Source organism: Castanea sativa, chromosome 1 (assembly GCF_040712315.1).
Source record: "Castanea sativa cultivar Marrone di Chiusa Pesio chromosome 1, ASM4071231v1".
NCBI lineage: Eukaryota > Viridiplantae > Streptophyta > Magnoliopsida > Fagales > Fagaceae > Castanea > Castanea sativa.
In genome coordinates this window covers 528225-542295 of record NC_134013.1, presented here as the reverse complement: position 1 = coordinate 542295, position 14071 = coordinate 528225, and the positions used below count along the sequence as shown (strand labels likewise).

Below are 14071 nucleotides of genomic sequence, written 5' to 3'. Positions count from 1 at the left end.
GTGGGTCCCAATGGATTTCAACGGTTTTCACTTTTCAGATCAACGTCATCATCCCTCGTCTTCACCGTTTGTTTCACCTACTTTTATCTTTTTATTATCAATTTTCTTTGGCTTTCCTTTTTTTTGCCACTTCAATTTTCTTTGAGTTAATATTTTATCTATATTCTAAACTACAAAATTTTGTATATTATGCTCCCTTTGTTTCGAAATATAATATTTTCAAATGTAAATTTTACTAAAAGCATTTTTATTTTATGGTGTTTGATTGTCTACATGAAAATAGCAAAAAATATATAATAGAACAAATTTCCTAATCTCACAATCCATCAAATCTAAGCAACCACCACCAAATCAATAAAAACAAACCCACCACCAATACACTGACCACCCAAACCACCACCATAATGGCTTAAATCCAACATATTGACCATATTTTACATTAAAACAAACTCAGTAAAATGTGTAAAATATTTTTCTAAAAATATTTTATTTCAAAACAAACAGAGTGTTAGTATCTAAAGTAAAGAATAAATATAAATCAGTTAAATGTTAATTGTAAAACTCTCTTTTTAGGATGTACTTTGCAAAGGACAAGTTTAATTTATGGATTGATTTTAATGTTGGAATGAAATTTACAAATTAATCTCGAATTACAGTATTGATGGTAGAAAGTTGTAGTTTGTGTTTTTTTTTTTTTATATAGAAACAAACACACATATAAAGGAGAGAGAAATGAGTTCTAACACAAAGGCACACCAGATGCACAATAAAGTTCGTCATTTAACCTTAATGTTACTATAGCCTTTAAGTAGAGTCTATGATATGCTTTTGAATTAGAATTTGGTTTCCTCTTTTTCAAATGTGTTTGTTTCTATTAAAAAAATTATGTTATTTAACCAACTATTAACAAATTAATTTACTCAATAGAATAAATGAGTAAATGACAACCTAATATTTCTATGGAGTAAATGATCATTTACTCGATAGAATAACATATTAGCAACCTAATATTACAACTCGATACTCATTTGATAACTGCGGTTATAACAACCATATTCAAGTTGCTAACTTGGCCCATTAAGCTTAAAAGATTTTCACTTTGTCCTTGTTGTAGGATGACAAAACTAGCCCGTCTCACCTAACACATTCTACCTTGTTCTACCTGTAGATCTTTCATTTTAAAGAGGTGATGGGAGTCGGGGGACAAAGATAACTTTTGCTTGCCCCACCCTAAATGTCTATTTACATATTTTATTTACAATAGTTTCAAGCCATATATACTATACATATGATTTAATTATATATATATATATATATATATATATATATATATATTATGAGGGCAGGTAATCCGAACACATTTTTTGGTTATGGGCCATGTCTGAGGACAATCAGATACTCGAGGATGGTTAAAGGGTCCACGCATACATAGGCCAGAAGGCCAATGAGAAAAAAGGAAATTGACATAGCAACCGAGGTTTCCGAGAAACAAAGGCACCTCAAGAGCGCTTTAGGAAGTCAACCATTCAAGAAAGATAAGCTTCAGGGAAAATAGCAAAACCGTATCAGCAATGGAAAAAAGAAATATGCGGAAAGGTGACTGTCACCACCACATTAAATGCACTGCACCAACTGAACTAGTCACATTTATAGAAAAATGACATTTGAACAGTGTCTTCCCAACTCACAGCCCTTCTTATTACCTCCAGGAGAATCTTGATGGGACAAACATCTAAGAGATTTCCTAGAAATTGAACAGATGGAAGGCTGAGATGTATTGAGAAGAGACTATATAAAAAAAATTGCCTCCATAAAAAATTGGCATGCAAGAATGAAAGAGAACAGGATAGAGAGAAAAACACTTTGTAAACAAAAAAACTTGATCAATATTAGAATACTTTGTCCTCAGACTAGACAGAGGATAGATATTTTAGTGAATATGTTTGTTTAATCCTATTGTCTTGAACCGAATCTATCTAGCGCCTGCAATTACTTAGCTTAGTAGCTTACTTATAAGATCCACTCTCTAATAATTTTATTGTTTTGGACTTGTTGGGCTAGCTTCCACTATTTTTGGTGGGCTTTGAATCCAACGCCAGTCCCCACACACACACACACACACACACACACACACACACACACACATATATATATATATATATATATATATATATTCTATTATCATTTCCAAAACTTATGGTTGTCATTTCCTTTTATGTTTTTTTTTTTGGAGAAAATTTCCTTTTATGTTTCTCTATTTAATTAGGATCAGCAATGCAAAAGTATGCATTAAGGCACGGCTAGAGCCAGACTCTCATGTTCAGGGGCGTAGCCAAGATTTTTAGTTTGGAGGGGCCGAATTACATATTCATACATACATTTACACAGCTACATTTTTACCCCCTAACATTAAATTATCCTCTACCTTTTTTCATTCAACATGTTTAGTCTAGATCAAGTATTGAAAAACAATTGGAAACTTAACAACAACAATAACAATAAAAGACTTAATCCCAAATTGAAAATTAAATATAAAAATTATATGTGTGTGTGTGTCCAAGAGAAAATTGTTTTTTAACTATTGTCACTCTCTAACGTTACATATCCTCAGCGTAGTTTTTTTTTCATTTGATGCTTTGTGACTAACTAATTAAGAATTGACAAAAAATTTGGAACTTAACAAAAACAACAAAAAGACTTGGTCTCAAATAAAATAACTCTAAGAGAAATTTATTTTATTAAAAACTTACTATTTAAACTCAACAAAAAAAAAAAAACTTACCAATTAAGAGAGGAAAATACTAAAAATTTGAAAGTAACAACTATTTATGTTACAAGGTGGATAGTTTGTTGTTCTTAACAACTATTTTTTGGAACCCAACAATTAGTTGTTCAATTCTTTTTTGCAGGGGCCAACTCTTATTTTTTGGAGGGGCCAAATATTGATTTTAAGGTCTAATATTTTAAATAATTGCAAAATATACATACATGATGAAGTTTTAAAAAAATTTTGGGGGGGCCATGGCCCCCCATTGCTAAGTGCAGCTCCGCCCCTACTCATGTTCCTTGGTAAATGCCTTGCTAGTATTTTCATTTTAGGCTCTGCTCCTTCTATTTTTGTTGATCTAACTCTTCTTGAGCATATATGCAACTATTAACGTGTATAGTGTTGTTGCGCTTTAAGCCCAACTAGATTACTTATATAGCACACATTCTTGTACTACGCTCTTCCTTGTATTACACTCATATGCCTCCTATATAAAAGGCACTTGTATATATTCTTTCATAGTGCAATACAATACTATTGAATTCAGTATTTCTAACATGGTATCAGAGCCACTGCTCTAATTTTCTTATGTCTTGCAGTCTTGTCTTTGTCGGTATTTCCCGCTACCTCAACTTTTACGGTCAATAAGCCCTCTCAGTGCCCTCTCTCAACTGCTCCGCCGTTGTCAGAGGTCCTCAGAGTTAAATCTCTGCCACCAAAAGCTTCGTCTCCGCCGCCAAGACCACTGCCATTGTCGAATCTGTCACCTCTGACCTCCGATTACAACACAAGATATAGCATCGTGTAGATCGTCAACCGATCTACTCAACTTCACTAGAAACTTCCACATCTAAGCCTCCACGCGCTCTCACGCGCCGCTCAAAGTTTCAGCGAGACAAACCACGCACCTCCATGCACCGTCACTCTTCTTCACGCGCTACCACACACCTAATCTGGACTTACTAACGTCATCAATTACGTCATCTACGCCACGTCAGCCCTAGGTGATGTCATCACTACCACGTCATCAGCTGACGTCATCCTGAAGTCAGCTGATTACGCCATCATTTACTTTTTGTAGTTCAGGTGCTCCTTACCCAGTTTTTTGCGTATATTTTATTTTTGCAGTCTATTTTTGCATATTTTGTTTCTAAATGAAGAATAAGGACAAGTCTTCTTCTTGTTGCAATAATCACTGCCGACAATCCAGCAAACGTTTTTGCAAATTTTTTGGTCACAATATTGAAACTTGTTATCATCACAACAAATCAGTTGTTTCAATTTTTGCTACTACTGTTGCTAACACTGAAAGTGTCCAACCAATGGCTCCCGTCTTTACACAGTCTAAGTCTTCAGGACGCACTTTCACCATGTCCACAGATGACCTTAAAAACATCATCACCAATGTCATTCGTATGGTTGGTAATGCATCTTATTCCTCTTTTCTCTCAACTTTATCTAGTATGTCTCATTCCTCTTGGCTTATGGATTCCACTTATTGCAATCACATGACACTTCTCTCGTCCTTATTTTCTGAACTTAAACATACACCACACCCTCTTAATATTCGCATAGCAAATGGTTCCATAATGTCTGATCATAATATAAGTTTCGTTTCGACCTCCAACCTTTTAGTTCTTGGGATCTTTAATGTTCTTGGCCTTTCTTACAATTTATTTTCTATGGGACAATTAGCTGAGTTGGGTTATCGCATTATCTTTGATTATTCTGGGTGTATTGTGCAAGATTAGAGAACGGGAAAGGAGCTTGGGATCGGTCCTAGAGTTGGGCGTATGTTTCCGGTAGACAACCTTCGTCTTCCACTTGTTGCTCCTGTTTCTGTTGCTGCTATTTCTTTTATTCCTTCCCTTGCACTTTGGCATGCCCAACTTGGTCACTCATCTTCCTCTCGAGTTCAAGAATTGGCTTCTAGAGGTTTGTTAGGTTCAGTGTCTACAGAAAATTTTGATTGTGTTTCATGTCAGTTAGGAAAACAACAAGCTTTGCCTTTCCATACTAGTGAATCAGTATCTACTGATATCTTTGACCCTATTCATTCTGATGTTTGTGGGTCTTCCTCTGTTTATAGTATTGATGATTACTCTCACTATAACTTGATTTTTCATATGAAATGTTGTTCTGAATTATTGCAAGTATATTGTAATTTTGCAAAAATGGTTAAAACTCAGTTTTCCAACACATAAAAAATTTTCAATCTGATAATGCTCTTGAATACACTTAATATGCTTTCCAAGCTATTTTGTATTCATATGGCACTGTTCATCAACTAATTTGTCTAGGTACCTTTCAGTAAAATGGTAGAGTTGAACAAAAATTTCGTCATATTCTTGATATTGTTCGTACTCTCCTTCTCTCTACCAAAGTTCCTGCTCCTTTTTGAGGCGAAGCTGCACTTCATGTTATTCATGCTATTAATCGCATTTTCAGTCCTGTCATCCAAAATCAAACTCCATATGAGTGCCTTTTTGGGTCATCTCCAGATTAAAGCTCACAACACTATACACGTTAACAGCTTCCCTCAAACTCAAGGTGGATGTGAGACCAACTTGAGGTTGTCAACCAAAGTATGAAGGCGTCCCTTAGGATGTGACTTGATGAAAATATCTGCAGTTGATCTTTAGAGGAGACTGAGATCAGTTTGAGAGCACCATAGACAAGATGATAACGAATAAAATGATAATCGATCTTGATGGGTTTAGTCCGTTCATGGAAGACATCATTGTGAGCAATATAAATGGCACTCTGACTGTTACAATAAAGAGGAGTAGCAAAGAATGTAAACACACCTAAGTCTTTGAGAAGCCTTCGTACTTTGGTTGACAACTTCAAGTTGGTCTCACATCCACCTTGAGTTTAAGGGGGCTGTTAACTTCTATAGTGTTATGAGCTTTAGGTCAAACTAAATTAGTTGTATAGCAAACATTCTTATACTACACTCTTACCTATTCTGTATTGATATGCCTTCGATATAAAAGGCACTCATATTCTTTTATAGTGAAATATAATATTATTGAATTCAGTATTTCTAACAGCAACTTTTGTAATTCTGGTTTCTGTCAGGTATAAAAGTTTACTGCTTTCCATAAATGAATATAACAGTGTAACAATTGATGCATGAGAAATTGGAAAGACCAATGGTGATGAACGACCACACCGCAATTTTAGCGGTTTTTGATGGTAGTAATTTGTTTTTGGGTTAATTCCAAAAATCTGCGTAAACTTATCTTCTCTGATAGAAAAAAATCTTATCTTGTGGACCAGCCCCACTACGAACAACAAATCATGCTTATAAGGAATCATGTCATCATTGTCATGCATAGGCACCTCAAAGAAAATTGACGAATAGTTGCTAGTGCTACTAGACTAGTGACTTTTTTTTCTTTCTTCCAACCTGTAAAATGACTCACTTTTGGATATCAAATAGAAGAAAGTCAAGAAACACCAGCTGCACTTGCTTTTTCACCACTTTTACATGATTACATGGATGTTCAAGTTCAATTCCAAGAAATTGCGGGAACTTTTAATTAATTCTCGATCGAAGAATATTTCTTATTTGGTTTTGAGTAAAATCTAAAGAAAAATTCTTGGTATACTCTGATTGCCATCAAAGTTAAGTTCTTGGTCAGGCAATACATCCATCATAAGAACCATAAATTCGTCTCCATGATTGGTTGCTAAACAAAACTACCATGTATAATTATATGCATGCTTGTACTTTATTTTCTCATAACAAACACACTATACAAATCAAATAAATACATCTTAAATCATTCCAAAAAAAAAAGAAGAAGATAAGTTTATCTCTAAATATAACAAAAGGAAGCAAATAAACTTTAAGTACAATGGCTCCTTCAAATTTATCAGCTAGATTTTCCCATAGAACAACTCGGGACCTTGCTACACTCACCAAAAATAAAAGACACAATGAAAGAAAAATAGTAACATAAAGTAAAAAGAAGCATCAACTGGAAGTGAAGAAGCTGCCTTGGAGGCATAAAAGTAGTAGTAAGGATAGGGGTAATCATTGGGTCCTGCCATAGGTGGCATCCTACCTGAAGGAGGCATATTGTTGTAGTACTTGAAGGGAGGTGGAGGAGTTCCAAATGAAGGGTATGAGGAAGACTTTGGCGGTGATGCTGGTGGTGATGATGATGGCAGTGATGGTGGTGAAGGAGGGTTGGAGTAGTAGTACTTGGGTGGTGAGTGGTGCACTGGAGGTGATGGTGGTGGAAATGACTCTAGCAGAGGAGGTGGTGGTGAACATATGACAGGACATGTGGCACAATCACTGATACATAGTGAACCGGATGAGGGAGCTCCAATTTGATCCTCAGATGTTACAATCGTAAACATTAGCAGCCCCATGATCCATATCCTGCAGAACCAAGAACACCATTTGTTTCTCATAGAAGCCAAGTGGTTGCAGTAACCCATCTGAATTGGAATGGCATAAGGCATTGTGTCTTTGGGACTGAAACTTGTCATTCTTAATGTGCTCTGGGACTTTTTTGGGACGGAACCAAATGAGGCCAACTAGTACAAGATTGGTTACTTTAACCTATACATGTGTGTGGATAACTCTTTTAAAAAGTTAAATTTAGAGGCTTTTTCTTTAATGAGGAATTGGTGTGTATTTCTGTTAAGGAGGAAATTTCCTAATACCCTTTTTGTATTTGGTCTCTCAAGTGTTCTAACTGTGTCTCTCTCCTCTCTTTCTCTCTCTCTTTTTGGGGGGTAGTAGAAAAAAAGTTGGTGTGATACACAAAACATATCCAAAAGATCAAAAGAAACAAGTAAAAGACAATCTGATTTAATATTTCTTAAAGGGCTATATTTTGGACACCCAATATCCTTAAAACATGTAAAAAAGGCTAATATTGGCCTTGACTTCTTAGAATTAATCTTGTAAGGGCACAAAGAGTGTTCATGTTCACAATAGGAAAGCCTGAACTGGAGGCCTTTAAATAAGCAAATAATTCTAGTTTGTTTGAATTGAGATGGTTAACAGTACATTTTTTTCTCTTTCGGTGGTGACTGATAATTCATGTATGTGTAAATGGACAGAGCAAGAAAGATTGACCATCTGGGGCCCAACTTCATGAAGTCTTCAGCTGATTTTGCGATAATATGTCCCACCAAGAAGACTCTAATGTATAATTATTGTGATAATAATTTGTCCTCTTGCTAATTACTTTATGAACCATTTGAAACTTGAAAGTGATATTTAGGTATGGAGCGTATGATGAATAATTGAGGGACCCATAAAACGGTGTGTAATCACGTTTATAGGACACTGTCAAATACAAGTCATGATTACTTTATTATCCCCTTGGAGTATGAGCATGTAATATTGTATTCTTTCATTTTCATGTGGAGGGAATCCTAAGCAAAACTTCTTTGACAATCTAACTCTTTCTTTTTGTTATGCCTTTCTCCAAACATAATCCATCATTGTGTGGATCAATTCTCTTTTCAAAGTATCACACTATGCTTCTTCTTTATTTATACTTTTCTTTGCAAGGGGGACTTCTGTATGTCCTCTTCCACTGCAGGTTCGAGGGAATTCTTATTTGATTTTAGTATTATCCATAAAGTGGACATGCCATATAAGAATCGAGTGGTGCACCACCTTGGATGACTTGAGGAGTCTTAGACGATAATCTTGACCACTCCACTATTTTGAATGTTTCCATTGTTAAAGACAATACCTTCTTGGGATAATGTGCAAATAACATTTTCATTTTGTTTAACCTGATAAATTACCACTGATCTGATAAATTTTCGCTTGTTCAAAAAGCTTAAACTGTCAGGAAATTGTGACTTTAATCATTTATTTGAAGAGGCAGCAACCATTTATGTAGTATTAGTCCATGATGGTGTTGAACATCATCTCAAGTACACAACTGCATTATATAGCCATAATGGAAACCAGATTAGGGTGTGTCAAATTGAAGAGGATATTATTAACAAAATCACTATGTATGATGTTGCCAACATAACAGAAACTAATGGAACTTTCCCAATACAGCTTTCAGAAGTGACATTTTCCAAGCACTGAAAGAAGCTTGAATATGTACATTTCTTTTCCAATTTTTTTCTTACAACAAACCTTAGTACTTACTTGTCCAAAATCAGTCCTTTAACATATTCAAACCACTTGTTTCTTCCAATGCAAGCAGCTTTATGGCTAGTGGTTCTTTGAATCCGGTGGTCTTCAATTTCACCTGCTGCCATCTTCTTTTGTTTGAAATCTATGTTCAATTCCCCATCACTGGTTTTACATTGGCTCCTAGTAAATTATATTTAGAACAGTGTGAGAAAAAACAAACATATTTTCAAAATAATGAATTTTGTGGCCCAACATTGAGGAGGAATGGTGAAATATAACAAGAATTTAAATGATTCAATAACTTCCCCTACAAAAGTTTGTGGTTTTTTATGTTTGAGCTGAAATATCAAAGTTAATGACCTTGTGCTTGAATTTGAAAGTGCATCTAGTGTCTGTTATGACAAAGTCAAAAAACCTGATTTGCAGTTGTCCTTGAATGTGAACTTGTTGTGAGATGACGTGGTAAATAGCTGTGATTCTGACTACCATTACTTCTGTATATTTCACAGTTCCTTCCAAGGTCTCTTAACCGGTTGAGCTCTGGCAATATAACAGCTGCAAGATCTGGCCTGTCCTTTTTCCTTAGCTCTGCACACTTTAGTGCCAATTTAGCAAATTCTAGAGCATCATCAACAGGCCAGTCTGTCACTGCGGGGTCAAGCAGCTCTTCAAATGTACCTCTTTCAATGGCCTTTTGAACAAGGTGTGCAAGACCCATAGGGGGCTTGGCTGTGATAATTTGGAGTAGCATTATCCCAAATGAGTATATATCTGATTTGGTTGTCAACATGCCTGTTTGTTGATACTCAGGATCTATGTAACAAAAAGTCCCTGCAGCTGAAGTCATGTGATATTGTGTGACACTATTAGCCACAGAAGGTGGGACTAGACGTGCTAGGCCAACATCACTAATTTTGCTCACAAAATTGCGGTCTAAGAGGATGTTGGCTGGTTTTAGGTCCCGGTGCACTAGGGGTTCTGGCTTTGCTTGGTGAAGGAATAGAAGAGCAGTTGCAATCTCAGCGGCTATTTTGAATCTTCTCCTCCAGGAAATTGGAGTGGTGTGACCTCTTCTAAACAGCCTATCTTCTAAGCTGCCATTATTCATGTACTCGTAAATCAAGCATCCATACTCAGGGCAGGCACCAAGGAGGAGGACCATGTTAGGATGTCTAATGCAGCTAAGGACCTCAACCTGCATATGTTGTAGACAATCTACATTAAGAATTGAGATCATGAGAACTATCAAAATGATAGTACGTACTAGGTATAGTGATTAAAACTTTAAAGTTATCTTGTTTTATTAGTTATGGCACTCAGATTCATCCAATTATCTTTCTTTTTTGAATGATTTATCCCATCCAGACTTCATATATGGTATAGAAGATACCCAAGTTCACAAGGACTGAAGCGAAATATGTATGACACATTATTAGTTGAGCTGGCACACTCCATAATCACAATAAAAGAAAAAAAAAATACTGATCTGTAGCATCTGTTGATTGCTACCTGTGAGCATGTTCTGATGCTCCTTAACAATTGACTTAATTTATGCAATAACATGCTCCATATAAGATTCCTAATCTTTTTTTTTTTTAAAGAAAGAGAGTGTGAATATCATGCCTCTTGTTGGAATTGCTTCCTCCCTTGAGCAGCATCAGGTCTCAAAACTTTGATGGCAACTGGGGTGTGATCAAGTTTGCCTTTATATACAGGTCCATATCCACCTTCACCAATTTTCATTGATTCAGAGAACTTGTCAGTTGCTGCTTCAATCTCATCTATGGTGTATTTTCTATACCGGATATCATTCTGTGCCAATGCAGACAATGCTCGATTTTTCTCTTCTGCCTCTCGCCTGGCCTTCATCTCTGCCAGTTTTCTTCTCTGTGATTCCTTCTCAGCTAGCTTCTGTGCCGCCTCTGCTGCTTCAATGGCAGCTTTGCACTTAGCCTTCTCCATTTCTGCAACAGCAAGAGCTGCTTCTTCAGCATTCTTGGCTTCTTCAAACTTACGAGCCTCCTCCACCTTCCACTGATGAAGCTCTTTAGCCTGACAGCCATCAACAAAATTATTTTAATTGTTTCTAGGCTAGGATTTTTGTGTGCTTTGCCTATCTCTTTTTCTCCTTTCTAATAAATGGTAATGATTACTGCCTGAGCTATAATCATTTATCAATGAACCTGGGAAACGTATGGTATCTAGTATGCTACAGTGGACTAACAAATTGGATTTTTATTTTTTATCTTTGGTTGGCTGGCTTGTAATTGGAATGTGTCAATATAAGATTGAGATACAGTGGCAAGTGAAGAAAACTAATTTTTAAGGATCATATTGCTAAAAATTGAAAATGCAGTGTTTTCTTTTGAAACAAAGTTAATTCGAAGGACAGCTCATTGAAGAGTGCTAGCAAATAAGGCAGGTCACATTCGAAGGACAATATAAGGTCACATTTTCCAAGAGCCTTGTCCCTCAATAGCATTGCCCGGTCTCCAACATGGGAAGAACTTGGTTCAAATCCCCTCCCCCACTTGTTGTAAGAAAAATTAAAGTCACCTTCTTTTTGGCTGAGATTGCTTCTCTGCAAGCTGAGCTGTACATGTCCATGGTTTGCTTTAGTTCAAGCTTCAATTTTCTCATCTCAGCTTCTAGCTCTCGCTGTAATAAACCAGCAGCTCACAGTTAGATTACTTGACTATAATGAGACCACTTCTTAATGTTAGGAATAGGATATAGAATTATTATTGTGTGGCAACTGGTAACAGACTACAAAGTGTTCAAAATTTTAGACCCTTCTTAATTACTAGCATTCAATATTCAATACCAATCTGCACTTACCGCAGAATGTTTGGTGGATTGTTCCTTGGGAGAACTTGCTGCAATGCTGAAATCTAAATTTTGGCCTGAGATATCCACTGATCCAAACATCAGCACCCCTGGAAGATCACTCTCATCCCTGACAGAATCTTGGCCAAATGAAGACCTTGCTCCACGGTTGGGAATCTCGATATCCTCCAATGAGAGATTCATTGGACTATTCCTGCTTCGCTCGCGTGATGTTCTCATCGCATCACTGTTCTTTTCCAAAAGTAATCTCTCATAACCTGGTCCTGCACTTCTCCATCCCCTTACAGATCTGTGTTTTGCCAAGAAACAATATGTAAGAAAATAAATAAAAGGAATGGATGTTTACAGGCAAACTTGAAAACTGAATAACAAGACCACCACTATTAGTTTTTGATGTCTTATGTTACACTGGTTATATTCATATAGAGTTAAGTTTAAGTAGAGTTTCTTAGGTGTTGTACTTTAAGAACTACGATCACATCCACGTGGATCGATGGACTAATATCTAACATTTTGGGTACATACCTGTTTTCTTCTCCATTTTGTTCAGGTGTTGGAGGAAGTCCTCCTGATGAGGGTTGTTTTGGTGGGGTAGCAGTATTTGCCATGGGCCTTAGTGCTGTCCTAGCTGACAATATTTTCCCTTTAGAGATTACGTAAACAGAACAGAAATTTGGTGCAGATTTCATTAAGCTGCCTGGTACATCATAACCTTTGAACTTTCTGTATGAACCCAAACAGATAGCTTAGTTTTAGATCAACGGTTAAATGATTAAATTCATTATTTCTTAACGATTTAAATATTTGTATGAGAGAGACCTTGCGAGAGCACTCCTCGTTGATGCACCAACAACAATACTGTTGATAAAGTTCTGGTGGATGTAATCCAAAATTGCTTTAGGAGCATCATATTCCTCAAGGACAACCTCTTTCAATTGAACCTGAAGTTCAGAATTTTATATCTGATGTCAGTTTAATTACATGGACCGGCCTCCCAATTTATACTCTATGTATATAGACAGTTTCGAAATGGACCATCTTTAATTTGCAAAATGCAACCTTTTTTATCACCCCCAACTAATGACATCTTTCACAAATATACTACTACTGTATATGGCTAAATTGTTGAGAAACTATTCTTACATGAGAGAGAGTGTAATACACTTTCACATAAAATTTGCCTGGCTTGTTTGTCACTTGGATAATCAAATAAATGTAACTACGTACCCCTTTACGAGCACAATAAGCGCGGTATGGGATGAAGAGATTGTTATTTTCAGATTCGGCAGAGTGATTAGCATCATTGGCGCCCTCTGCATAAACTCTCAAAAAAAACAAAAACCAAAATCAGAACCAAAAACAAAAATGATACATGCTATAGTATCTGCATGGCAATATGCCAAATATATAATAATGAAATAAAGAGAGAGGGTACCTACGATTGAGGTGGTTGATTTTGTGCCTAACATGGATGAGGGTGATAATGGGATTGTTAATAACCATAAGATGATCAATAGCCCATCTGACAGCGTAAGGGCTGTTCTTATCCTTATCAATGGCCACCGCGGTGGACTTGATGGGTGGAGTACTATGACTATCGTTGGCAGAAAAATTTGGAACCATAGTTATTAATTTTTTGCAAAAGTAGTACAAATACTTTTGGAGATATTAATAATGTTATTATGATGATGACGATGTTGTTGTTGATGTTATAGAAGTGTTGATACAACAATGAAAGATTAGAACCACCATCACCAATAGCCACAGCCTCAAAACCAGTGCTGCTATCTTAGAAGAAGAAGAAGAAGAAGAAGAAGAAGAGGAAGAGAGAAAGATGCAGCAGCTGGTTTGAGGCTTAGGCTTTAGTTCCTTGTCGCTGTTGCTGTTGTGATTGTTTTTGTGACTTTGAGAATGAAGGTGGTGTAGGTGAGACCAATAGGAAAACGGAAGTTACTAACTAATTCTTTACAATGTAACTCTCAGCCATTCGCTTGATTTAGACAATTTGACCAAATGAACAACTGGCCAATCTTTAATTAAAAACCGACTAGTCAGTCAATTCCTTAATTAATTTATGACCATATGTTAGGGATTTAACTTTAACTTTTGGAGGAGAGAGAGAGAAAATGAGATATCGTATGGATCGTTCTCAATATAAATTATCTGTATTACTTTTTGTGTTTTACTACATGTTTTACCAATTACAATTTGCCATAAATTTTATTTTATTTTTTTTTATAAGAAAAGTTAAATAAATACACAACAAGTTGTGATTTGTAGAATATAAGGTAGAACATAAAAAAGTTAGTACAAAAGATTTGTATTTG

General features: G+C 36.0%; 1 protein-coding gene across 1 annotated transcript; it reads right to left on the bottom strand.

The window, feature by feature from the left end:
* Positions 1–9303: 9303 nt before the first annotated feature.
* On the bottom strand, positions 9304–13367 carry LOC142618126 (U-box domain-containing protein 52). Its single transcript, XM_075791105.1, has 8 exons — positions 13184–13367; positions 12972–13057; positions 12564–12685; positions 12255–12467; positions 11736–12033; positions 11454–11555; positions 10521–10949; positions 9304–10092 (listed from the first exon to the last, which is right to left on the bottom strand). Exons 1-8 carry the CDS (start codon positions 13365–13367, stop codon positions 9304–9306), a joined length of 2223 nt encoding a protein of 740 aa, XP_075647220.1.
* Positions 13368–14071: the final 704 nt, after the last annotated feature.